Raw genomic sequence first — 25,548 nt, 5'->3', positions numbered from 1 at the left:
TTCTTTGAAATGGGGTAAAAATGAATTTGTACTCCGGGCTGAACCCTGGGAAATCATAAAATCCTAGAATGGTTTAGGTTGGGAGGGACCTTCAAACCCATCTTTTTCCAACCCCCTGCCACGGGCAGAGGCACCTTCCACTATCCCAGGTTGCTCCAAGCCCCATCCAACGTAGCCTTGGACATTTCCAGGGATGGGGCAGCCACAGCTTCTCTGGGCACCCTGTGCCAGGGCCTCATAAAATAACTGGAGCTGCTGTTGATGATGATGACTTTGAGGTACTGGCTTAAGGCCATGAGAGCACCCCAGGCAAGTGCCTGGACTTTGCACAGTGCAGTACTGGCCAAACCTTAAACTCTCTTCAGGCTCATTTTTTCTGAACTGCCACAGAACCATTAAATCTGATCTGTTCCTAAAAAGACAGCTGACTGTGCAATCTGAGCCACATAAAATTCTTTGTCTCTGCTTTGGACTTGAATGGAAAAGTAGTTTGTTTTCCCATTAAATTGACCTCAACTGTCGCTGCCCCAAAGGGGGTCTGTTCTTGCAGGCTCTGCTTGGCCGGGAGGCAGAGTGTGCTTGGCTCTCCCTGTGTTTTGCTGTAAGCCTGCTAACTCGCTCCAGGACAACGGGAGGATGATAATGCACTAAGGCAGGTATTTGTTAGCAGGTTAAACGTTTTGGGAAAGAAAATGTAACACACTTTGTAAAAGTTAATAGTTTTGTAAGTTCAGGCTTGGTTGTGTCGGTTGTAGCTTGGCTGGGAGGGTTGATTGTGTAGATCCAACTGCAGCATTAAGCTCTGGGAATAAATAAAGTGAACTGGTGGTGAATTTCAAAGGAACAAAGAGAACAAGGCCCCTGTAGTTGAGTCTTACATTTTTAGGGTGGCTTTCAGAGGGAAAGGCCCAAACATGCTTTACAAACCAACCTGTGCATTGTGTACTGTAGTGGATCCATGCTTTGATAAGAACCGTGTGACTTATTTAATGAGATGAACTGCATCACCTTCTTTTTTAGAAGAGGTATTTATTTATTCATATTGGGGAAAAACACATTTTTCTTGACAGTCTGTAGCTGATCAGACTCCTGCATCCCTTTCTAGCCACTGATATTGCAGGGGCAGGAGGCTGGCAGGTTGGATTGGGTATTGCCTGAGTAAAAATGAGGTTCAAGCCTGGAGTGTTACCTGGCAGGGCTGCCTGACCCCCACCTGCTGGGGATGTTGATCCACAGTGCTCTTTACCATGGTTTCTTTGGGAGAAGGTTTTAGGATGTGAGTATTGTGTAGGAGCACAAGGCAGTGCCACACTGCCTTTTTAAGAGGTTGGGTGGCTTGACTTTGTGGGGGGAAAAGAAGTTAAAAAATGGGTTATGATAGCTTTCATGCTGGCCAAGCTGCTCCAAGGGTAATCCAGGTGAAAAGGGACTCAACTATGGACAGGAGATTCAGCCAGGTAGTCAGGAAGCATCAGCAAAGCCCAGCTCCTTCCTACGAGTGGGCAAAGGTCCTCCACCTGTAAACACCATCACACACACCCAGCCTTGGCTCTTCCCTGGCTTCTGTTTGCCTTTTAATGGTTCTAGTATGCCTTGGTGCTTCCTTCCTGTCCTTCTGGTGTTTGGCTTGGGGGTTTGATGGCCCCTCTGATGTTAGAATCAGCACATGGGAGCGGGAGGGTACTTGGTGCATGTCCATGGGTTTACTTCGGTGTGTTCATGACCTGGGATGGCTGCACTGGGACTTCTCACGTGCTTCCATATCCAGTACTAAGTTACCATCCATCTTCACTGCAGAAAATGAATTGAAGACAAATTGTTACTGGAGACTTTTCTAGGGAAAAAGGTTTTAATGAGTACCTGAAGGGCCACAATCCTACAGATTGTGTGTGGTGTCATGTAGCTGTGAGCAGGTTTTACTTATTGCAGAAGCTGGACTGATTCCTCAAGGCTGGATAGCATCTGATTTTTGTATGAGGGAGGGGGAAAAGCTGTCTGACTTTAATCTGAATTTACTAGGTAGTTAATAAGAAAGACCTCTGCCCTGAGTGACTTGCTCAGCCTATGTTGTGTTGCAGGAGCTCCATGGAGATGAAGCCTGCTGGTTTTATTTTGCTCTGAAATCCATTTGGCTCAAAGTTGCTTCCAGAATCTCATCCTCCCTGGTCCTTCAGACTTGTGAGTGGGTAACCTGCTGAGAGTTAAGGGTTGTGGCAAAGCCTGGGTGCTTTGGTGGCTGAGAGCTGACATTGGCACGTGGAACTTGTCCTTCAGGTGACAGGCAGAGGCACATTTCTGAGAGCTGTGTGCTTGTGCCTGTCTCATCCCTTTATAATCTGCAGTTTGTATTTAAAAGTAGAGGGATTTAAGTTGTTTTCTGAGCAGTTGTGATCCATGGGAGCAGTTGGCTGTCGTGATGTTTGGCCCTGGAGCTGCCTTGGTGGCCGATTGCGTAAGCGAGCAGGGAGCGAGCGAAGGTATTTGCAGCAGTCACTTGGAAACTGGGATAATTCAGGCCTCAACCAAGCTCAGGCTCAAACAGGTTGTGGAATTTATTTATACAACACCACTGGGGTGTGTGACACTGCAGAGCCAAACAAACAGTGGTTCCCAGCCCTAAGGCTTGTGTTGGGTATTAGATAACGAGGGATGGGGTAATTACAGCCAGGGACATGGGTGGAGGGGTTAGAAGTGGGTGAGGGCTACATCCGTGTAGAGAACGTGAAATGTGCCTCATTAATGGCAGCGTTAAGAAACTGTGGGTGCGTCTGGGGTTGTGGGAAGGCTGGAGGTCAGCTCTGCAGAAGGAAGTGTTGACTGAGTTATTGGAAACGCGTGGATTAATAAGGGAAAGCGGAAGGAGGCAAAATGAAACCAGTCAAGCGTACAGGGAGGGGCTGGGCTGCACGGAAGCTGACGTACAACAGCAGTGGCACTCCAGGGGCTTGAGGAATCTGGGTGTCAGAGCAGCCACTGGGAATCCACAGCCGGACCCCAAAACGTGTGTGCTTGATGGGAACAGAGGGACAGGTAAAGAAAGGGGTCCACTGTGGCTTCTGGAGGCTTTGCGGTCCCTCCTCTCTGCTATCTCTGCACCCTGGGCTCCCACAGTGCCAAATTGGCTTCTGCCCAGCCACCTGTAGTTTTGCTGGGCTGTTTTTGGGGTGTACTTGTTCAGTCAGCACTGAGGACTGTGAATTGGTGGTTCTCCACGTCAGCAGTGCATGGATTGTTGTTCCCGTGTACCCTTTGCCCTGGGCAAACCGGATCTTTCGGGTTTTAGGAGCTGGATAGTAGTTGTTAACGCCGTTATTGTGTCACTAATTTCCTTTTTCCTTCCCTTTTGCTCTTCAGAAATGCCATTCTCGTGAGTGTGCAAGGAACCTACAGAAGTGTAATGTCTAAGCCTACCTGGAATAACAACTCTTGGAAGGTACCACCCTTTTTTAACTATGTGGCTTTGTTACAAGTTGGGTTAATGGTGCACTGATCTTTGCTTCAGAGCTTGAAATTGAAGAACTGTGTCTTATGTAATGCAGTCCCTTTGAAAGGGCTGACAGTGCTGTGATCCTGATCCTCCAGTCTCTGATTTCCAGAAAAACTGGGTGCAACCCAACACTTGGTTTGGGGTGCTGAGGGGCCATCCTTGTTTCTTTGTGGATGATGTCTTTAGGCAGCTCTGGTGTTGCCTTAGGAACAGATGGTGGTTTCTATTCAGAGAGCTGAACTAAGCTTCTCCATACTTGGTGGCCATCCTTGGAAACGTATTGCCCTTCATTTTAGTGATGCGTGATGGCTCGCCTGTTTCTTCAATTCAGTGACCTTCTGGATTGTCTTTCTTGGGGCTTCTAGGCATATTTATGAAGAATATTGTGATGAAGTGCAGTTACACTTTAACATTTAGATTGAAATGTCTTGGCTGTTCGTGCTGCATTAACCAGCTCTCAGGCGTTGGCTTGTTCCGCTGTCTGATCCCGCAGTGATGCCATAATACTGAATTTTGGACTGCCCTGTACATTGCCATGGCAACAGACTGATGTCACACGCTCAAGGACATGACTTCAGTGCACGATCATGCAGAGGCACAATCAGATTTGTGGAGGAGAAAGCTGACTAATGCACATCTCAAAAGCAAACAAGGGGAATGCAGGTTACAGCTGACCAGCCAAGGTGCCTCAGTGTGAAAATTCCCTGCTTAGAGGAGGGGCTGATCCTGTCTCTAAGACAGGAACAATTGTCTTCATGAGCTTCTCTTCACCATGGAGAAGCAGGTGACTTCTCCTGTATCTTTAAAACAGGTGATGGAAGAGATCATTGTTTCTGGGGTGGGGAAATGCTCTCTGGTTTCAGCTCTAAAAGGGCCCTGCTTTGTTTTAATTTTAAAGAACGTCTCAGTGTCTTGTAAGCACCCTGAGAACACTTTGACTTGCTTAATGTAGTTCAAACAGTTTAATTGGTTTTCCAAAGCTTTTATTTTATCCATAACATTGGAAGGTGAAAGGGGAACTCCGCATCTGCATTATGGTCACATTTTCCTATATCCTATTAGCAGATTCCAAGATTGTTTAATGTGATCTCCACCCATTTCATTTGGCTGCAACCTTTGCTCCCATGAAAACAAGGCTGATTGTTCTGAATTGCTGTGTGTATGTGCTTTGGCACGGCATGAAGGTACCTATAATAACACAACCATTGTCTGGAAAAAAAGGCAGTTTGCAGTAATAACTACAAATAAAAGGGTGCAGTCCAGGGGCAAGACAGATAATGGTCGTTTTCCCACCCGTTGCACAGGGCAGATTCTCAACATGGTCACCCCTCAGCATGTCAGGGCTGTGGGCTTTAGCCTGGGATGTGAATATTGGGAATAAGGGACTGAAATATTTGCATGTTGTTCCAAGTTTCTCTTTCCTGGCCACAGTTCCATTGCTCATATCTACGGATGGGGAGACTGAATGACTTTTGCACAATACAGTGTTTTATTTGCATGCTGTGAGCAGTTTAACAAGTGTGTGTGTGTGTGTGTGTGCTAAATGAAGCATTCCCACTTTCAGTTAGCAGCTGATGCACCCTTAAAATTAAAAAAAAAAAAAATTTTAGAAAAAGTGCCTTTAGGTTGAACAGTGGGGTTTTGAGGAGTGACATTGTGCTGTGTGCTCGAGTCGTGCCAAGCCTGAATGTTAACTAGAAGTGCTGTGGGATGCAGCAAATAACCAACTTACACTCCTTGGTGCTAAAGTAATTTTTGCTCATCTCTGCACTTTAAGGGATAAAAGCTGTTACAGTGCAAGATTTGGAAGTAATGTAATTGTTTTAAATGCTCAGTGTCACAGGAACTGAGGATATTTAACAGAAACTGGCATTTCTTGTAGCAGTTTGGTTGCCTCCCAGGACAGGAAGCTGCAGAGTGTTAAAAAAGAGTCAGGGAAGGAGTTTTAACAACCCTCTCTGTAAATCTTGATGCTTGAATTCAGATCCTGGCCTTGAGCTGAAAGGACTGGAAGCTCTGCAAGACCCAGTGATTCAAGCTGCTCTGCAGAGAACAAGAAGATAATGGTGATGGACTATCAAGAAGGCAGCCTTGCTGAAAAGAGAGGCTTTGTGATACGGTCAAGGGGAAGGAAGTCTGGAGAACTCAGAAAAGGAACAGATGTTTTTGGTGGTGGGGAAAAACTTAACTATCCCTGTAGTTTGTTCTTGCAGTGGAGCCAGCAGGAGGAACTTGATACCAAACAAAAGTAGGCACACCCAGGATTTAGCACAGGGATCCTGGAAAGCTGAAAAATCAGTGCTTTGGTGCTTTTCTGTTTGACAAATACCTTATACAGTGGCATCTGGCAGATGTAATAATGTGTGTGTGTGCAAAGGTGTGTGTGAAAGAGTTTGAAGGTGTTTGATGCTTCTCTTTAACAACAATGAAAGAAGTACTGATTTATGAAATGATATTCAAAGTGGGGAGCCAAGAGAGATGCTGATCCCTGAGAATGAAATAATGACAGAAGATGCATTAAGAAAGAGGGTGAGGTTTTTTTCTAGGGTGTGTTTATGGATTGTGATGACTGGAAGTGTGATAAAACAGATTGCTGATCCTGTGTATCAAAGTACCAGTGGCAATGATTTTTCAAGCTGTTGAAACTTGCATCCATTAAAAAAAAAAAATATATTTTGTTCTTCCTAATAGGTTAATCCACTGTAATGGGCTGTGAAATCAACCTGGGGGAGTTTTCCCATCTGTAAGTGATGCACAGCCTCTTTGCTGTCTACTTGGCAGCTGTGCCTTCAGATAATTAAAAGCTGTTTTTTAAATCCACTTTTCTTTCAACTCTTATTTTTCTGCGTCTTGCTACTTCTCTGAGAGCTGTCAGTCACTCTTCTGGCCAAGGTGTAAAAACCAAGATAACGTGCTTTTAGGAAAGAAAAACTGCAGATGATCTTTTTACTTTAATTTTTAAAAAAAGCATAAAAACTACAAAACTAGGTGAATGTGAGAGGCTTTTTAACATGCACATTACTGCTGCATTTCTAAAAGTAACTAAACTTTCCCAGAACAGTATGGAAAACTTTGACTTTCAGAGCTCTTGTGCCACTTGCTCCTCTAAAATCAATAACCAAACCTCCATGGTTCACTTAGGAAGCAGTTCCAGTTACCCAGAAATTACAGGAGTTGTTCAGCACAGGGATCCTCTGGTTTCAGCACATAGTTTCATTGCTCTGTAGTGTTTTGAGAGGCCGAAGGGTGGGATGCAGCTCCAGTGAATTTCCAGATTCCTAACAGTGTGAGGGACTGTTTTTAATAGTGATGATAAAAACAGCTATTCCCAGTTGGAGGTTAGTCAGTGGTACAATTATCAGAGCTATGAAATAGTGCAGGGATGGCTCGGGATGGAAAAAACTAAGGCTTGAAACTTGTTTTCATGAGGGAGCTGTTTGAAATTGTTTCCTGCAAGCTCATGGAGAATTGGTGAGAGATATCAAATGGTGAGGGCTCAAGTTTGGTGGCTGCTTTGGTAATTCGGTGTTTGGGCTGGCAAGCTGCAGCTGGCTTTTGGGAGAGAATTGGTTGTTGAAAGCCAGGGGGGCGAGTGGGAGCTCTGGAGTGGCACATTTGGTTTGTAAGGTGCAGAGGGTTTCCACAGCAGGGTCACAATCCCCAGCTCCAAAGCTGGCTCACTTAAACCACCCCTTATAACCACAGTTGTGGGCTCCTTATTTTCTGCTTCACATCTTAGTGATTTGGTGGGGTTCATTCATATATTCTCCATTTTGTCCAAGAGGGGGAAACTCTGAGAAGAAAATATTGTTTGTGCTGAAGGGAGCAGTGGGAATACTGGGTTAGAGAGCAATGCAGGTGTTTTTTCATTTTCAGTCTTGATTATAAAACTGTTTTTTGGACCTGTTAGAATGGGTCTAGAGGAGACCACAAAGATGCTCTGAGATGCAGAGAGCACCTCTGCTCTGGAGCCAGGCTGGGAGGGCTGGGAGTGTTCAGCATCGAGAAGAGAAGGCTCTGGGGAGACCTCAGAGCCCCTTCCAGGGCCTAAAGGGGACTAAGAAAAAAGAGGGAGTGTGACTTTTTACATGAACAGATAGGGATGGGACAAAGGGGAACAGCTTTAAAATAAAAGAGGAGAGAATTAGATTAGATACTGGGAAGAAGCTCTTCCCTGTGAGGGTGGGGAGGCCCTGGCACAGGGTGCCCAGAGAAGCTGTGGCTGCCCCTGGATCCCTGGAAGTGTCCCAGGCCAGGTTGGACAGGGCTTGGAGCAACCTGGGATAGTGGAAGGCGTCTCTGCCCATGGCAGGGGATTAGAACGAGGTGATCTTTAAGGTCCCTTCCATCCCAAACCATTCTAGGATTTTATGTTTTCTGTGTTTTTTCATTAAAAAAGTTTCAAGTCTTGTAAAACAAACCTGAATCTGATGTTTTTTGGTGGACTTTTCTATAGTTCACACCTCCAGAATGGTTATTAACATGGAAAGTATTGCACCAGGATTATTTCTGGTGTCCTCTTGTAGGTTTGTACCACTAAATTTTGAAGAGGAAATGTGAAAAGGGAAAGACCTGGAGCAGAAGTTGTCACAGTTCATAAGGCACTTGGGCATGCAGAAGTTGTCCTTTACTGAAATTTCAGTGCTATTTTGGGGCCTTTCTTTTTTCTATAAGAATGAATTACAGTGGAATTTGTGCTATGCTTAGGATTTCTGAAATTTTAATTGTGTCAGTTGCTAGGTGTATTGACTACAAAGCTCTGAAAATATCAAACTATTTTTTACTTCAATAATTCTTGGGTTATTAATGGAAAAAAAAATCTTTTAAAATAGAACTAAAAAAAGATTAAAGATCCATGGAATTGGTAGCTTTCCAGATTAGTTTAGATTTTAAGGAGTCTTTTGGAAACAATCATGCAATAAGATACTGTATTTAGTCTTGGTCTCTACTGCAGTTTACCAGTCAAAACCCCTGAGCTCATCTGAAACTTAGTTCAGCAGATGTTTTGTGTATAAAGTTCTCTTGAGAATTTCTATAACCCAGGTGATACTTTGTCTGGGAAGGGTTTGCAGTGTGTCCTCTTGGCTGCCTTCTGTCTTCGTCTTGAGCACTTTGGCCATGATGTGTCACATGTCTGTGCTTTGGGTGTTCAAAGTCCTTTCTGGTCCCTTTAAACGGGTTCTGTGCTTTTTTACAAGCTGCAAAGCAGTTTAGGGTGGGAAATACCCTGATGCTGCTTTGGGATTGCTCACCTGTGTTTGTGTGACCCCAGCTCTGCTCACCAGATCTCTGTTCCCTCCCTGTTCTGCTCCTGCTGCTCTGTCTGTGCTTGGATGAGCTCTGCAGGTGCCTAGTTCTGGCTGAGGGATAACTGCTTGGATTGTGGTGTTGTGCCATGTGCTGTTGTGAGTCTTGTCTGCCTTGCTGTCCTGTTCCTGCTGTCACTGGTTAGGGTTCCAGCTTTATGTTACTGGCTGTGACACCCTGGTGTCCTGTTTCTTTGCCTCTGCTTGTGTGACTTCACACTGCAGGCCTGGAGCTGTTGGAGAGATTCTCATTCCTGGCAGCTGCTGGAGCTGCTGCCCCAATGGTGTCAGAGAGTCCCTCTCAAAGAGACCTGGTGGTAATAGAGCTCTGGAGGCCTCTGGGTGTAAAGGTGGCTGCTCCCTGTCCAGGAAGCTGGGGCTGAGAATCATCTCTCCAGATGGTGTGTCCTCATGGAGGAGCTGTGTCACCAGGTCCAGGAGTTGCACAAGGATGTAAGAAGTTTGTGTGGCATTCGTGGGAATGAGAAACCTCATCAAGTTCAACAAGTCCGGGTGCAAGGTGCTGCTTCTGGGTCAGGGCAGTCCCAGGTATGAGTACAGACTGGGAGAAGAAGTCATTGAGGACAGCCCTGCAGAGAAGGACTTGGGAGTTCTGGTGGATAAAAAGAGGGATGTGAGCTGGCAATGTGTGCTCACAGCCCAGAGAGGATAACTGTGTCCTGGGCTGCTTCAAAACAGGAATGGGCAGCAGGTCAAGGGATGTCATTCTCCTCCCACAGGTTGCCCAGAGAAGCTGTGGCTACCTCATTCCTGGAAGTGTTCCAGGCCAGGTTGGACAGGGCTTGGAGCAAGCTGGGATAGTGGAAGGTGTCCCTGCCCATGGCAGGGGGTTGAAACTGGATGGACTTTGAGGTCCCTTCCAACCCAAACCATTCTGGGATTCTATGCAATAGGATGTTTTCAGAGAGCTTAGCGACCCAGAAATCTGAATTCCCTGCTCTACATCAGGGATCCCAGTGGGCTCTGCACCACATCTCACAAGAAGTCAGAAGTGAATAAAAGAGGGAGACTAGAAAGTGGTCACTGTCTATACAAGGAGGAATATTCCTGTCCCTCCTGAAGACTTGACGTTAATAATAAGCGGTGAGTGATTGCAGTGAGTGACTCCCTGCTGCAGGGGACAGGCACATCCATCTGCCCCCCTGACGGGTTGTCCCGAGGAGTTTGTTGCCTGCCAGGGACTGGAATCGGAGATGTCACGGAAAGACTGCCAAGAGAGCTTAAAGGTCAAGATAAAGTTCATGAGATTACTGATTACTGTTGTGTTTTTTACCCTTTCTTAAATATGATTGATTCTGTGACAGTACCGGTTGGTTCAGTGATGGGCTCAGCCACATCCTGTGATGGGACATGTGGAGCTGGCTGGAAAGGGCCTGGGGCAGCCCTGACCTCCTCCAGTAGAAGCTCTGTTAGAACCTGACACTAATTAGTGATTTTCTTATCTTTGTTCTTAGCCTGTAACCTGCTCCTTAGGAGCTTTATGCTTTGTTTTGTAAGGTACATCTGGAAAGCCCAGTGAATCCAAAGCTTGTGCAGAGGGTGTGGGTAGTGTCTTGTTTGTTGATGGGTGGGTAGGTTGTTTTTAGATGCTCCTAAGGAATCTGTTCTGGTGGAAGTTTGCAGATGTAATGAGGCGCTTTGTTCCAAAATATGCTGTGAAAAATAGTTTGAGCTTCTTTCTGCGTGAAATCTGTCCTGAAGTTGGGTATACTTGGATAGCTCTTTCCCTAAGTGCAGAGCAGACTTTTTTGTAAACTGCTGGCCTATAAATTTGGGATTTCTGAGTTCAGCATTTTTACATTGTCCTGGCAAGGTGAAAGGTAGTTCTTTGTGGAAGTGTGACATTGGGGCACCAGCAGTGGCCTACTTTAAACAAAAGTTTGAAAGGATATAAGATTTTGTGACAATTCATGAGGCATTTATGCTAAAAGTAGCAGAAAATGCTCTTACGTGAGAATAGAGTGGATTCAGGAATATGATAGAAAAGACCTGGGCATTTTGAATGACAGAAATCATGGACTCATAGCATGTTAAGGGGTTGGAAGAGACCTTAAAGATCATCTCATCCCAACCTCCTGCCATGTGCAGGGACTTCTCCCACTAGACCAGGTTGCTTAAGGCCTTATCCAGCCTATCCAAATATTTGCAAGTAATGGCACAGTTACTTCTAAAACTCTTTTTTTGGTACTGTTATATTTAATCTAGTGTTTGTACTGCTGAGTAAGGTTCGTTGAATTTGGATTTGGAGACCCTTAGGAAAAATGTGGATATTTTAGAGATGCCTAATGGATATTGTAACCTCTCAGCCTTGCAGGGGATTGGCAGAATGAATCCATGTGGACGAAACTGTGTCGTTCTGCTTTGAGTCTTTCGTGCGTCTGTGTGGGTTTGGTTTGCTTGGGGTTTTTTGGGGAGTGTTTTTCGGGGTTCTTTTGTGCCTCTGTCTGCTGAGAAGGTATCCACAGTGGTACAGGACAGAGAAATGCACAAAATAACCTTTTGGTTAAAGGGTAAGATTCCACTGAAGTAAATAGAATGGAATTACCCCTCATTCTGCTAAACTGTGTAGGTCTGGACCTGCGATCAGGGAATATGGGGTGGTCTCAGAAAGGAGAATTGGTCACCCAAGGGCTGGTCCAAACCAATTAGAGCCATAGAAACCTATTAAAGGCATATTTAGCTCAGTGAATTGAGTTTTAAAGATGATGAATTTAGCGTTTAAGTCACCTGCTGTGGGGTTTTCCTTGTTAGCAGAGTTCTAAAGAAGGTGCTGTATTTATTTATTTGCTGGATATTTAGAAGTCAGCTGTAGGTTTGTTCTACTATTTTAAGAAGCCATTTCATACCCCATGGAGAGATGTGCAGGAACAATTATCACTGTGCATTTTGTGCTGTGGGGCAGGGGGCCTTCTTCCCTCTGTAGTGTCATGTATGAGATTTTTGGTTTCCTGGTGACATTTTACTTTGTTGCTATTTACCAATCAAAAGGCCAGTCCTATGCTGGAGTACACAGATGCAGAGATACACAAAGATACACTTGTAATCACAGATTTGCAACTGAGTTTATTTCTGTTGTGTTCCAAGAGCTGCCAGGAAACAGGAGAAGGAAACTTTAAGAATTAGAGTGCGTCGTTATCCCGTGCTGCTGGATCACTAACAAACTATTCCTGGTGAACTGGTGAGGAATTTCTGTGAGGCAGGGCACGTGATGGTCACTTTATGAGCTGTCACAGCAAAAACAAATCCACCCTCTGCATGCCAAAGTGAGTCAAGTGCACCTCTCCAGCCAGGATCCCTGCCATCAGGGTGATGAAATGATTGTTGGCAATCCTAATCTGTCACATTGGGGTTATAATAATAATAATAACAATAATAATAATCAGGATGTTTTTTAGCAAGCTAATGTTGTGTTCTTGAGAAAGGTGTGATTCTTCGTGCTGGTTTTGACTGGCTTTCTCTAAAGTGGGGTGGGTTGGCTCTCTCCTGGTGTTCAGGCTGATCTCTTCCATAGAGGCAGTCTGGGTTTCTGCCTCTGCTGTTTGTCCTGAAACTCCCTTTTCATGTCAGTTCTGCATCTTGCAGTCCTTTCTACCCATCTTTGCATGTGCAGGAGCAATCCAGCGAGACCTCAGCCTCACAAAACCAGGGCACGATGTCTCCAGAGCTCTGGGTGTGCTGCTCTACTATATTTGGAACCAGCTCTATTGCTTCTATAATAGGAAGGCTTCTGGAAGCTTTCTCCTTCCTCTCGCCCCAAGAAAGTAGCCTTTCAGCTGAGCTTTCATTAATTCACAATCTGCATGGCAAAACAAGTGTAGTTTTATCAGCTAAATAATTCAGACATGGCTCGTGGGTCATGTGGCCTCGAGTGTGGTGTGTTTAGGGAGGATTTTTGCCCATGCCCCGTGAGCTGAGGGTGCAGCAGCCACAGCCCCACTTGGGGGGTCTTTGCTACCCCCAGTTTGTCATTCAGGGCACGCGACAGTGACAAGGGGTGCCAAGGCAGCTTTCTAGAAAGCAGAGTGATGTGTGAGGCCCGTGTGTTTGTCACCAGAGCTGCAGCAGCACTGCCCAGTGAGGGATTTACTGGTTTTGTTTTCGTCTTGGATCAAGCAGAACAAATCTAATGAGCCAGTTCTTAACTTCTTCCCAGCTGAGCAGCGAGTGATGTCCTTACCCAAATTGTGCAAGGCAGCTGAAGCCTTTCAGGAATAGCTGAACAAGGGAAACATTTGTAATATTATATTTTCCCAATACTCACGCAGGGCTAAGAGGGTGCAGTAGAGCTTGTCTTTCCTTTATTTTCTTTTTCCCTTCTGAGATTTTCCTTTTGAGCAGACAACTTAGTCCTTCCAACACTTACCCCACTCTAAGAAAGCATGTGAGCCATGAATGTGGAGCCTTTCATTCTTTATTGACATGATCTTGGAAGGAAAACAGGTTCTCCCTGTAGTGCTTCATTGGAATGAGCATTTCACATGCTTATCAGTACAGCAAGGAGTGCTGTTTGACAGCAGTGAGGAGTCAAATGTTGCCTTGGAGCCCTACATGCTCATTTTCCTGCTGACACACTCTGGCTTTTCCCCACTGTGCATTCAGAAGTGTTCCTTTCCACTGACTCGAAAGAAGCTAAAACCCACTTTGTAGCAGCTGCATTTTCCAGCATGATTCCAGGTGTGGATTGGAGATGGCTGAGTCCAATCTGAGTTTCTGAGAACCTTGTCCTGCTGGGCTTTGTGAGTTCCTGCCAGGTCAGGGGTAAGTAGGTTCAGGGAGCTGACTACTTTTGGGTTAATTCTGACCTAGTGCAGCTCCTTGAGAGGCTTCAGGTGAGAAATCAGGCAGGGAGGCAGTGCTGATAAAGGGGAAGGTGTGAAAGACTAAACAGGCCCAGGTCCTGGAGTCTTTCCTCATAAGAGAGATGCTCCAGACCCCTCATCATCTTTGTGGCCTCTGATTACATGGGAATCTTCAGTTTTCATTTAAGTTGCTGCTCTGTCTGGTGTGATCCAAGGATGGGAGCTTGGAGGAGCTTTGAGAAGGAAGGTCTGGAGTGAATTTGGTGGGGAAGTGAGCAAAGGGCAGTGGTAACCAGGTCCTGCTGCTTTGCCTACTCTGGTTCCTGGTGCCTAACAGAAGTGCCATCAGCTGGTTTTGGTGTGGGAGTAGACAAAGGAAGCTCCCCCACATTAATTCCAGATGGAGCCCCTGTGGCAGTTTCATTGCCTTTAGATCAGATAATACCAGATCTGACTGACCATCAAACAGAGGGGAAGCTGAGCATACAAGGTTTCACAAGGCAAACGGTGCCTGTGGTGGCTCTTCCGGGGTTAAAAGGTAGTTCTTTAAGGTGTTTTAAACAGGTAGAGATTACCCGAAGAATGGTTAAAAAGAAATGGTTGTGTTCCTATAGGTGTCTAAGAGGCTGAGGACCTGGTGTGTCATCTCACTGTCAGACATGGGCTGGGAGCTGCTGTGGATTGTTCCCAGTGGGAATGTTGAGATGAGGGAAACTTTGCCAAAGCCTCTTGCTTAGGAGAATCTGGTGCTGTTATAGGTGTCCTGTGGGGGTTATGGGGAGGGAGGGCGGGATGACTAGGCTGGGGAATGGCAGAATTTCACATCAGGTACATTATTCTTTTGGAGACAAGGATCACGGAACAACCTAAGCTTGAGCTCACTGGTGGGGGAATGGACATGGAACCTGGTTCTTGCAAGAAAACAAATACCCTTATCTTATTATAAAGCCTCAGCACTGACTTTTTCCACACTAATGACTGGTTTTGGTATTAACTCCTCTGAGCTCTGCTCTGAAACACTTGCTGCTGCTTCCTTCTGCATCCTGAGTTGTGCTGATGCTCTTTGCCCAGCTAATCCAGTGTGACACCCCTGTGGAGCATCCCAAAGCTTGCCCTGCATGGAGGTGGGGTGGTCAAATGTGTTTTGACACATGTTTTTACCAACAGGGTGATTGTTGCTGAGGTCCAGTCCCGAGGCCATGGCCTCCTTTCAAGAAAGTAAATTTTCTGAGAGGATGTGCCCACCCTTTGAACTGGTTTGTTGATCAGTTACTGTTGCTACAGCTAAAACACACTTGCCCTTGCACTTATCAAAATATCAAAAGCTGTAGTGAATTGCTACACGGATGAGGAGACCTTGACTGCGGTCTGGTTGAGTTGATACATTTGTTTTCCTAAGCTGCAGCAGTGTTCAAACCTGGTGACAAGACGGGGAATTTTGTGGGACTGTTCCCTGAGCTGCCGTCCGCGGCTGAGAGGATGTGATGCTTTCTGCTGCCAAAACCCGAGTCCTTCCCACATCTTCTGCAGAAGGGCATATGTTTGGGGGTGGTTTCAGAGAGGGAGAAGAACACGATTAGGGTTTTAACTTCCTCTTCTGTTTTGTTTCTCTGTGCATCTGTATTTCAGTTTTTCGGGCTGTACCCGACTCTGTGCAAAACTTAACAAATCGGCTGCAGCTCCTTCTGCTAAGGATCAGCCTTGGTACAGAAACAGTGGTAGTTAAAAGGCAGTAAGTATATCTGCTAGCTTAAATGCTGGGTTTTTTTTTCTCTTTTCCTTTTTTTTTTTTTTAATTCACAAGCACAGCTTTTTACTCCTCACACAGTAGGAATTTGTCAGGAGCTTGCTGGCATTAATAGTCTATTTCAGCTCTTTTCTATAGCCCAGCAGCTACAGAGGGGGGGAAAAAGCATGCTTTGTATGGAGCTGTGGTTGGGTCTGTGCTGCAGTGCCCATCTGAACTTGGCTGTGTTTATTTTGTCAGCTTTTGCTTCCCTCTAGTAGTTGCTGGTCCCTTCCTAAACTCACGAAATCCCACCATACAATGCCTATGCTTGGATCAGGGTTGTGGCTGCTCCTGCCCTGAACCACTTCTCTTGATGGTTTTGCTTCTCGAGCTCTTTACTGCAAACAAGATATCTTTGGGTTTCAATTCTTTGTCTGGCTTTTTATCTTCTCAATTGATCTCCAGAGGAGTGGGACTAGGACAAAACATGTGGTATTCCTAACCAGGGATCCATGGAGAGGGTTTAAGCTATTGGAAAAGTGAGTGGCATTCTTGAAATGGTGTGGTTGCGTTTATTTGGGTGTGGATATAATCATGGTTCTGTGATACAGTTCCTGCTGAGTTTGAAATGCTAGTGTCAGTAAAGCCAGAAGGAGAGCCAGACAAAAGCTTGGAGAAAAGTCAGAATTTCAGTGCCTCTTACTGATGGTTCATGGGAAAGTAATGGTTTTGTGTTTGATTTTCCTAAAGCACTGGGCATATGCTTTTTCTTCTCTGTGAATTACTGTTTGTGAATATATATATCTTTACAGCATCAGAACATCAGAAACAGCTGGTTTTTGTGCCTAGGTTTCACTTGTAGAGGTAGGTCCTTGTTACAGACTCTGGGTAGTCTGATGAAAACGGTGTTTAACTACAAAGCTTCGATTTCTGCTGTTGCTGATCACAGCAGCCTAACTCCTGGTCTTCCTGGATCCCTGGAGCAGGGGACGTGCTCTCCTCCTCCTGCTCTGCCTCTGCCATGCCTGTGTCTCCTCCACCCCACACGTTTCTTAGCCTTGTGTAGAGCTCAGCAGAGATTTCTTCATGAAGACTGGAATGTGTTTATATAATACTTTATATATTATTTTAGGCTCCTGCTACTCAAGTGTAGGCAAACGCTTAACCTCTTATTCACCACCATTAGACGAACCATGAAATTGCTGTAGCAGACATCAAGTCAGGTGCATCTAAACCAGCTTCTGTTTTTCCTGCCTGGAAGGTTCATCCTTCATCATTTTCCTGGCAAGTGTGGCTACCAAGAGCAGGTTTTCCAGGCCAGGAGTGTTTAGTGGGAGCATTGATTGTGATCCACACCGGTCAAGCAGTGCTGTGCTGAGCTGGGTATAGTGGGGGCTCTTCTGTGTGGGAGGTGTCGGGAAGGGGGTGATGTGAGAGGCTCCATCTCTGCAAAAGCAGGGGTAGGCAGCAGTAGGAACACCAGGCAAAGCTGCTGAAAAGGAGAGAACAACCTGCTGCACTAAATCACAGCTCCCCTGGGGGCACAGCTCCATAGTTAGCATCCTCAAATGGCATTCCTTTATTACGGCATCATTGTGCATGGTCCTCTAGAGAGGAAGCAAACAGTCTCTAAAACAATCTGCTGGCAGCTCAGGCTGGAGTATTTGAGGTTTTCCAGGGCTCTTTTGCTGTGTCACTCTTCCCTTTAATGTTCCAGCTCGAAGGTTGTTGTTCTTTCTCCATCAAAGTGCGTTAAAGAGCCGGTAAGAGTGTCTGCTCCAAGGACAAGGTGTAGAAGGCAGCAACCCAGGGAGAAAAAGAGATCCTGCAGAACAGCTTTGTTTTGGTGTAATCTGTCTTATCTGCATGTGATGCAAAGACAGGGCAGTTTTCACAAGACTTGGAGGCTGCGTGGTGACATGTTTTCTGTCCTTTTATGAAATCCACCACGTTATTTTGATTAGAGCGCTAACGTAACTCCTGGCAGCCTCAAATCTCACTGCTAGCAGCTACTTCCCTCCAAAGCCTGATGTGGTGCTAACAAGCAGAGAGATCTTGTGCGTCCTGTTTACATGGAGCTGGGAAGACAGCGTGTTCCGTGGGAGGTGCCAAGGTAGTGCTGCAGTTGGATATAAGGTGAAAAAACTCTGTGTGTGCAGACCGGCTGTGGTGGGGCGTGTTAATTTGTGTTTAGTGGTGTTCAGGAACTCCAGCTGCAATACTGGCATGATGATGTTCTTTTATATCTGAATACATATCTTTTGTATCTATGCATGCATAGCATGTTTGTGTTTGTATATATTTATATTTTTATATATATCTATTCTCTCTCATGGGAAAGTCCGTGTCCTGATCATCTGTGCCTGTGGTCTTCTCACGTAGCTCTCTGTTGTTCAGTTTTTAGGTGGCAGAGACACGGTGAAGCTGCGTGTGGGGCAGGCAGAGCTGATGGGGGAGCCTGGGGTGTAGCCCAGGATGGACTGGCTGTGACGAGGTGCCTTAGCTGGAGAGGTCGTTACCATGAAGAGTTCCTGCAGAGCTGGCCTCCACAGGGAACCGCTGAACTCCACATCCTCCACCTTCCATCAAGTCAAACGGTATGAACAGACTGGCTGCTCTGCCTGCAGCTGAGTGTCCAGCACCGATTTTAGCCTTCTCCTTGTCCTCTCCTATTGTCTTGTGCTGTCGCTCAAATGTTTGCTCTAAATTCTGACTTTTGGGTAGTGTTCAAGGGAAGAGTTATAATGGCTTAAGGGCAGAAATGTTCTTTGACGTTTTTATTTGATAATGACAACTGCAGATTCACTACAGCTGGTAGTGTACTTGGAGAAATCCTTGGGTTTTCTAGCAACAGCTGTAAATTAGTTTGGGAAACATGACTTTGAAGTAAAACTTAATTGGCGAAAGGCTCGTCAGAGTAGGCATTAAAACATGCAGGCAGCTTAAAGCAAGTGGAAATGCTGGCAGTCATTGTTGTGGTTTGTCTTACTGTGGACTAAGTAATTAGATTAGTTTAAGCTCAGATTTTGCATTGCTCACTCTCCTGTGTCTCTTATTAAGGAGAAATGCACGACTGATTTCAAACACTTGTGCTTATGTGACAATTAAGTGAACGCCTCTCACTGTGTCTCCTTATAGGAACACCGTGCAGAACAACTTGTCCTCATGCAAATGCAAGGACATGCCAGTTTGTTTGAGTTCAAGCTACTTCAAAATATATGTGCATTTTTTTTTTTTTTAAATTCTTTTTCTGAAACCAAGGCTCTTAAACTTCCTCAGTCTGGAGGAAGAGCGCCAGCTTTTTGGTTTCCAAAGGCTGTGTGGGTTTAAAGCAAACTTTTAACCTTTGTTCTTTGTGGTTGTGTAGACAGCATATACTTGCTATGTTAGTCTCATGGTAATTTAGTGCTGGAAAAGACTTCCTGGGTCACCCAGCTCCTTGCTTTCTCAAGCAGGATCTCATAATCCCTTTTGTGAACTTAGTCCAGCCTAAAAACATTTACATCTTTTCTTGCATCTTTTCTTCTCTCCTCCTGTAGATTAAGCCATTACTGAAGATGACAGATCTTGCTGTGCAGTTAGGAACCTTTTAATTCCCAGGCTGAACATTCATGACAGTTTATAGACTCATTTAAGTTTCTGTTCCTTTTATTTTCCTTTTGCCTAAGGACAGCTGCTTATTTTCAGCGGTTTACCTCTTCTTCTGCATTCTGTAAAATGGGGTTGTAACCCTCACCGGTGGTTTTGTTGTGCTAAGTGACCCAAGTGTTCTCCAGTAGCTTCTTGAGAAGCAATTGCTGTTGTTCTTAGGGTGATGCCCCTCACAGAATATTCTCAGTCCTGGCTAAAAGTGTGTGCTGTGCTCTGGAGCTGGTCTGGCTGGAGGGCTTGTCACTGCTGTCACAGCATCACCTCCATGTTCCTGTTTCATGGATGTCTCTATGGTGGCCAGTTCACCTCAGTTACTTCCAAAATGTATAGATGTTCCTTTTGCTGGTGCATCACTGCATTTCAAAACCCTCCTCAGTTTCTTTTACTTGGAGCTTTGTGCCTCTGCTGTTTTGGAACTGCCTCTATTTCTGTGGGTGCAGAATTAGTGCTGAGGTCATTCCTAACAAAATCAGATGTTCCCAGGGCTGATTCTTGAGGCATGTCTTTGGTTTCCAGGCTGGTATTTTCTTATTCAGCATCACCTGGGGCTGTCTGCTGCTAAGACAGCTCCTTTGTCTGTTTTCCCATTTCTCTGCCAATCTGTCTTAACCAGTAAATCTCTTTGTGCTCTCTGAAGTCCATGTGAGTAAGATATAGTAGATTGGTTTAAAAAGATGGGTTGTTTTGAGAACCTTGAGGTTAGTCTGGCATATTGAACTATTCCCTCTTCCCCCTTTTTCTCTGTGTCACATTAATCCTCTTTGCTTGCAAAGCACCTTTATACTGGAGTCAGAATACGAGCACTGGAGAGGCTGCAATCATTCTCCTTCTCTTTCTCCCCTGCAGTGCCCCCTCCAATGTGCCACATGTTTATTACCTCCTATTGTTGCCTTTCAAGAGGTTTATAAATCCTGTTTCTTGGCCTGCAGTGCATGAGCCTATCTGGTTTGGATTCTAAAACTGGGATGAGCCAATCCTCACAATTTTTATGAAGCTCTCTAATCCTCCCCCTGCCAATGCTCTTGTTCAGATTAACGCCTGGGCTTTTGCCCTCATCATCACCCTTACCTCCCCTCTTTAAAAATGGTGCAAAGTCAAATTTGGTATTTTGTGTTGTACTCTTGATCTCTGCCCTGCCCTTGCTTGCAGCCCTGTTTCTCTTTTTTCTCACAAACTAAAAAAACCTTTCACTTTTCCTTTGTTGTTAAATATCTCTGCAGTGACTTAATGCTGCACCAGTTCTCATGTTTATTCCTAGACTTTTTGATCTCTAAGAAAGAAGTTTCCAAGTGATGTGACCCAAAACTTGTGTCTGCTTCTGGTATCCTTCACGAAGAAGGATCACATCCAGTTGGAGTTTCTTTGGATCTTGTTTGGGATGTGTTCTTAATAATGAAAACACCTTTTGACTCCTGGAGAATGCTGTGTGCAGTGAAGTCCTCCACACGCCAGCTGACTTCATGAACCAGTTTCTTTCAGTCTTCAAAAGAGCAGCCTGATAACTTGCCTTCAGCTCTACTTTTGCTTATTTTTTCTTTTGAATGCTGAGTCTGTTACTGATCGTGTGGTCCAAGGTTAATTTCTGCAACCTTTCATGTGTTCTCATTACATATGCACAAAAATGAAGGCTATAAATAGCATCACTCTCTGTTGGTTCATTAACAGAAGAAATTTGTTGTGCTGTGATATGGCGAGAGGTCTCGCTCCTCTTGCACTTCATAAATCAGAAAACAAATTAATAAAGGTAAAACATTTCCAGAAGGACATGTGTCAGTTACCTGGGCTGCTCTGGGCAGCTTTCAGCAGAAGCCCTATAAAACCACCAGTTTTCATCTTGCTGTTCTGCTGTGATTTCCTCTCATCCTGTCCCATGACAGGCGCGTGTGCCATCCCATCATCTCCGAGGTATACGTTTCTGGAGCAGCTGATAACCTTGAATTCCAAATCTTTCAGTTTATTTTGTTCCCTTCTGCTTTGTCATCTCTCTGTCATGTCTGGCATGGCTGGGAAGCAGGGCTTTGAGCTTCCTGAGGCTCAGCGAAGAATTGCTGCTGCATCACTCCCTTCATGGTAAGTGCTTCTGTACAAAAGCCTGGCGAAGCAGTGGCACTTCTTCCTGTACAAAATTTAGAAAGTAGCCAAGGCAACTGTGCTTTACTGAAGGGGGTGTGTGTGTTTAGTGTAAAATGTGTTCAAAACATTAATGGGTGGGAGCCTCAAAGTGGAGTGGTCTGTGTTGGGCTTGGGGGTGCGCTCTGTCACCCGAAACCTCTGTGTGCTGGAGGTGATGGGCTTTGTGGGGTGGCTTTCCTGGCTGTGCTGTGTGCAGCTGTACTTGGGTGTTGTCTCCCCCAGAGTCAGGTTATCTGAGCACCTGACACAGGCGAACAAGCTGGGGAGGGATCCAGAGCTGGGAGTTTGGTTCTTACGTTGCATTTAGCTCCTCTGCTCTTCTGGGCCAGCTCTGCCCCACGTTTTTGGCATTCTTCCACTTCCCCCAGGCTGGCCACTGGAGCAGAGAGCTCTCCTTCAGCAGCCACATGCCTTCTGTTTGCCTTCAAATCCCACTCTAATCCTCGCTGGCTCTCCCTTTTCTGCAAGAGGCATTTTGGAGATGTTGGGAGGTGGGTCAGGAGTAATTGCCGCTCCAAGGGGAGTGGGTTTTCAGGAAATCAGATGCTTCCACGGCTGCCAGAGTCAAACCCACCCCTGCTCTGGAGCATGGTGCTTCCCAGCCCTCCTTTCTCCAAGCTTGGACCCTTGCCATGCTCCAGAACAAACTCTATGAGTAGCAGAGTGCCTTCCATCCCGGGACTTTCCCGCCCCGGCAGAATCCGTGGAATGCCTTTGAAGCAGCTCTCTGTCTGCTTTGCCTTGCCCTGGCAGTGCAAAGGGGATGGAAATGGTACTGGAGATCAAGCCCAGAGGACCCACCAAGCCCTTCCAGAAATAACAAGTGGTTGACCGTGGTTCACTCCCACTCAGTGCTCAGTCCTTGCTAATTGTCAGTGGCCTTTATGGCGGAGGAAAGCTCTGTGGACAGAGAACTGGGATGCCAGGGAGGAGAAATGCTTTGCCAGAGGTGTGGGGTTTTTATTGTTGTTGATTTCTTTTTTCCCTTTTTTTTTTTTTTTGGCCCCTGCCTTGTGTTAGAATGTCCTGAGGGGTTTTTCAGAGCTGTAGTTGGCACTGGGTGTGCAGTCAGCAACGCGAGGAGCTTTTGTCGACTGGAGTTGGTGTTTACAAGGAGAAATCCATAGGAAACTTGGGGGTTTTGATGGAAATTTTCACCCTAATAAAACCTTCCGGTGCTTTGCCTAGAAAACTTGCAGTGTGAATATGCTGCTTGTGAAGATTATGCTTTTTTGTTGTTGTTGTTCTTGCTGGCCAGATGAAATCTTTTTGGCTGCACAGGGCATCAGCAGAGTCCCTGACCTGGGAGCTGCAAGGGGAATTAAGGGCTCTCTGTGGACCTTACAAAGGAATTGTGAAAATGGAGTCTTTTCTAACAGTTTTTCCTCCAACTTTGGAGTTTCCACTAAAGCAAATATATTCTTGTTTAAGGCTGCTGTGATTTAGAACATGCATAGATACAAAAGGATGCTGGAAGATTCTGGCCAGCTTGGCCAACCAAGCTGGCCAGAATCTTCCAGCACCATTCCAAAACATGGAATGATTTGGGTTGGAAAAGACTTCAGAGCCCATCTCATTCCAACCCATTGCCATGGGCAGGGACACCTCCCGCTAGACCAGGTTCTTCCAAGCCCCATCCAGCCTGGTTTTGGACATTTTCAGGGATGGGGAGTCCACCAGTGGGTTATGGGTCTTCCCTTGGGTGGGGAGAGGAGGGGGGGTGTGAGTGTCTGAGCTCATATAAAGGAATATATTTCTGTATCAACAATGTGTAGTAACCAACTTGATAAAACTACAGTGGAAACAAGCTGTAGTTACGACTTGTGAAAACAGCAGTGTCATTCCAGCAGTGCAAGTATCCTGTTTTTCAGACACGGCTGATTAGAAATAGAAAAACTGGCCCCTTTATTTCATCAGCTTAAGGATGGAATAACAGTATAAAGGCAGCACTGCTCGTTGTTTCAGTGCTGATCATTCCTGGCAGAATTCTCTCCTATCAGCAATTTAAAACCGCACATTTGGGATTGAAAACCTTTTATGTTTGCTCCCGTGGACTTCTGAAGAGTCGTTGTCTCTAAAGATAAAATTAGAGAGCTTGATAACTTAAAGGGTGGAGGAAAGCAAACAGAATTATTCTGGAATGAAGTTTCATAGGGAATATGTGACTTCACCTTTTAACAACTATTTTTGGTGGCTTTAAATATTTAAAAGCTTACCTGCAGCTGCCACAGCTCTCTGCTTGCCAGCACTGAGAAACAGGGGAGTCTGTGGGTGGGGACTGGGCTCTGGTTCATCTTCAAAGCAATTTCTGCTGGGAAGCCTTGTTCTAATTCTAGGAGCTAGAGATGAAATGTGCTGCTGACGTGCAGGGAAGAAGCTGTGATTGCCTAAAAGTTCATTCTCAATGTCCACAGCAAAGGGTGTGTGAGGTGGGGGCTTGTTTTTTTCAAGTGACGCTTTCAGGTAAGGCCCACTGCTAAGATGACTTTTAAAATGAAAGTTCTCTTCCCTGCTGCTGGAAAACTCTGAGGCAGGTGGCAGCTGGTCTCGTGGAGTTTGCAGTGCTCTTTACAGCTGTCTGAAGTTATTAGATGAAGGTTTTCTTTAAATCCGGATCCATTAAAACATGTGCAATGAACTGAATGCTGAATTCAAATGAGGCAATTATTCTGGCAGTAAAACTTCTGACTAAGGCATAATTTTGTTATGTAAATTATAACTTTTCAACCTGAAATGGTATTGTTGGCTGAGCCAGGGACTAACTGAAACACAGGAGGAAATATAACCTTAAACAAGAAATCTGTAATAGGTAAGGCAAAACTTTACCCTTTGTCTTTCTCCATAGAGCAGGAATAGCTGGGAGCAGCTGAACCAACTCTGCTGGCTGAACATGTCCCCTGAGCCTGTTGGGGTAACCAGTTTGGTTCTGTTTTTATTCATACAATACCTGGTCTCACCTTCATTTGCAGCTTCTCTTAATGAAGGGTGTCGAGCTGATTGTCCTGCTGGATTCCTGAAAACTGCTTGACGAAAGCCTTCTAAAAACAAGCTCAGCTCATCTTTCAAACACCTTGGCATGAGAACTCATGAATGAAATTTGATCTTCTGCTCCTGGCTCAGGAGATTGCAGCATGCAAAGTCGTGTTTTTAATTGCATTCACCTCTTCTCCCCAGGGTATGGTGGCGAGCAGCCACTGGAGCTTTTCTCTCTAGTCTGGGAAATGTCCTTCTGGAAGGGAAGGCTGCAGGCACTGTTCTCTGCAGCAGTTTGCTGCAGTGCTTCACCTGCTGCTCTTCTGGGCTGGGCTTTGGCCAGGGCACATCAGTGGCCTGACCCTGCTTTGCTGTGAAGTACAACCACAATGCGGCAGATCCTTTGAAAAATGAGGCCAAAGCAAACTCCAGCAGTCCTGATTTCCCATTTTTCTCTTCGTGCATCCATTTCAACGCCCCAAAGTTCTATTTTTATGAGATTATTTTAGTTTTTAGCATCCAACTGAGGAGGCAAACAAGTAGCTCAGTTGCGTTTTGCAGAGGAGACTAAATTGGGAGGTGACCCAATTCCAACGAGCTGGAATTGGCAGGGGGAGAGAATTAACCCAGGGACTGGGTAGGTGTGTCTGCAGCACTGACATCTCTTACCCCCACAGTCTTTAGGTGAGATGCAGGTGGTTTTGGCACTGTCTGGTTGCAAGAGCCAGGTGATGGTCTCCCTTAAAAATCCAGAGGGAAGGAATCTGCCTTTCCAATGGCTGCTTCCTGGCCTTCAAAGCACTGCTTGGACCAGAGGAGTGTAGAAAGGTGAACTAAGCCCTTCCTCTTGCTGCACCTCCCCAAAATCTCTGTGCTTGCCCTCCCTTCTTGTCATTAGGGCCAGAAGGAGGGACCAAATCTCCAGGGAAAGCAGTGGTTAAGCAGCATGGCTGCTCCGAGTCCTGGAGGCTTCCTCTGCTTGGGCAGCATCACTTATAAATTTGTTGGACTTTATAGACCAACAAATTGAGGTTTTTAGTTAAAAGCTGGTTTTAGGCTAGAAACGTACAAAGTTGCCATACTTAAGCAACTCTCTTGGTGTTGGCTCTCAAGGGAAGCATGTTCAGTGCCTGAGTGTGCCTGTGTCAGCTCATAATGAACGTGGCATTGAACCTGCTGCTCTTCAACTCTCGAGCACGGATCATCCCCAAAGAGGAGGCCTTTGAGTGCAACAACTCAAAGATTACCATGGAAACGTAATCTATAGTTAGTTCTGTAATGTGCTTATGCGATACTCTTGGGAGAAGAGCCTGGAGTCTCCTGGTGGTTGCATCCTGTGTGGCAGTGCCCTGGGCTCCAGCGTTCCCGAGCTTTGAATAGAAGATGGCTGTGGAGGTGTGACAGGACAGAGGAGTCTGGGGCTGCTGCAGGAGGGCTGCTGCTGCAGTG

At 45.6% G+C, this 25,548-nt stretch overlaps 1 protein-coding gene across 10 annotated transcripts in view; it reads left to right on the top strand.

Moving 5' to 3' along the window:
- FBXO34 (F-box protein 34) overlaps nt 1-25,548 on the top strand; it is a 39,527-nt gene that overhangs the window by 10,346 nt on the left and 3,633 nt on the right. For 2 of the 10 annotated variants that reach the window (XM_042048049.1, XM_042048054.1), the window contains exons 2-3: nt 3,355-3,433; nt 15,243-17,939. In XM_042048049.1, the coding sequence (XP_041903983.1) occupies nt 17,863-17,939 (77 nt within the window). In that variant the 5' untranslated portion in view covers nt 3,355-3,433; nt 15,243-17,862. Of the gene's footprint in view, nt 1-2,078; nt 2,179-2,892; nt 3,031-3,354; nt 3,434-15,242; nt 17,940-25,548 lie in introns of those variants that run through there. The other 8 variants (XM_042048058.1, XM_042048056.1, XM_042048051.1 and 5 more) reach the window with 8 other exon arrangements.

This window comes from Corvus kubaryi, unplaced genomic scaffold (assembly GCF_017639235.1).
Source record: "Corvus kubaryi isolate FWS band 111438036 unplaced genomic scaffold, C.kubaryi_AGA036_p1.0 66, whole genome shotgun sequence".
NCBI lineage: Eukaryota > Metazoa > Chordata > Aves > Passeriformes > Corvidae > Corvus > Corvus kubaryi.
The sequence above is the reverse complement of the archived record's forward strand: the minus strand, read 5'-3'. Positions and strand labels throughout refer to the sequence as shown.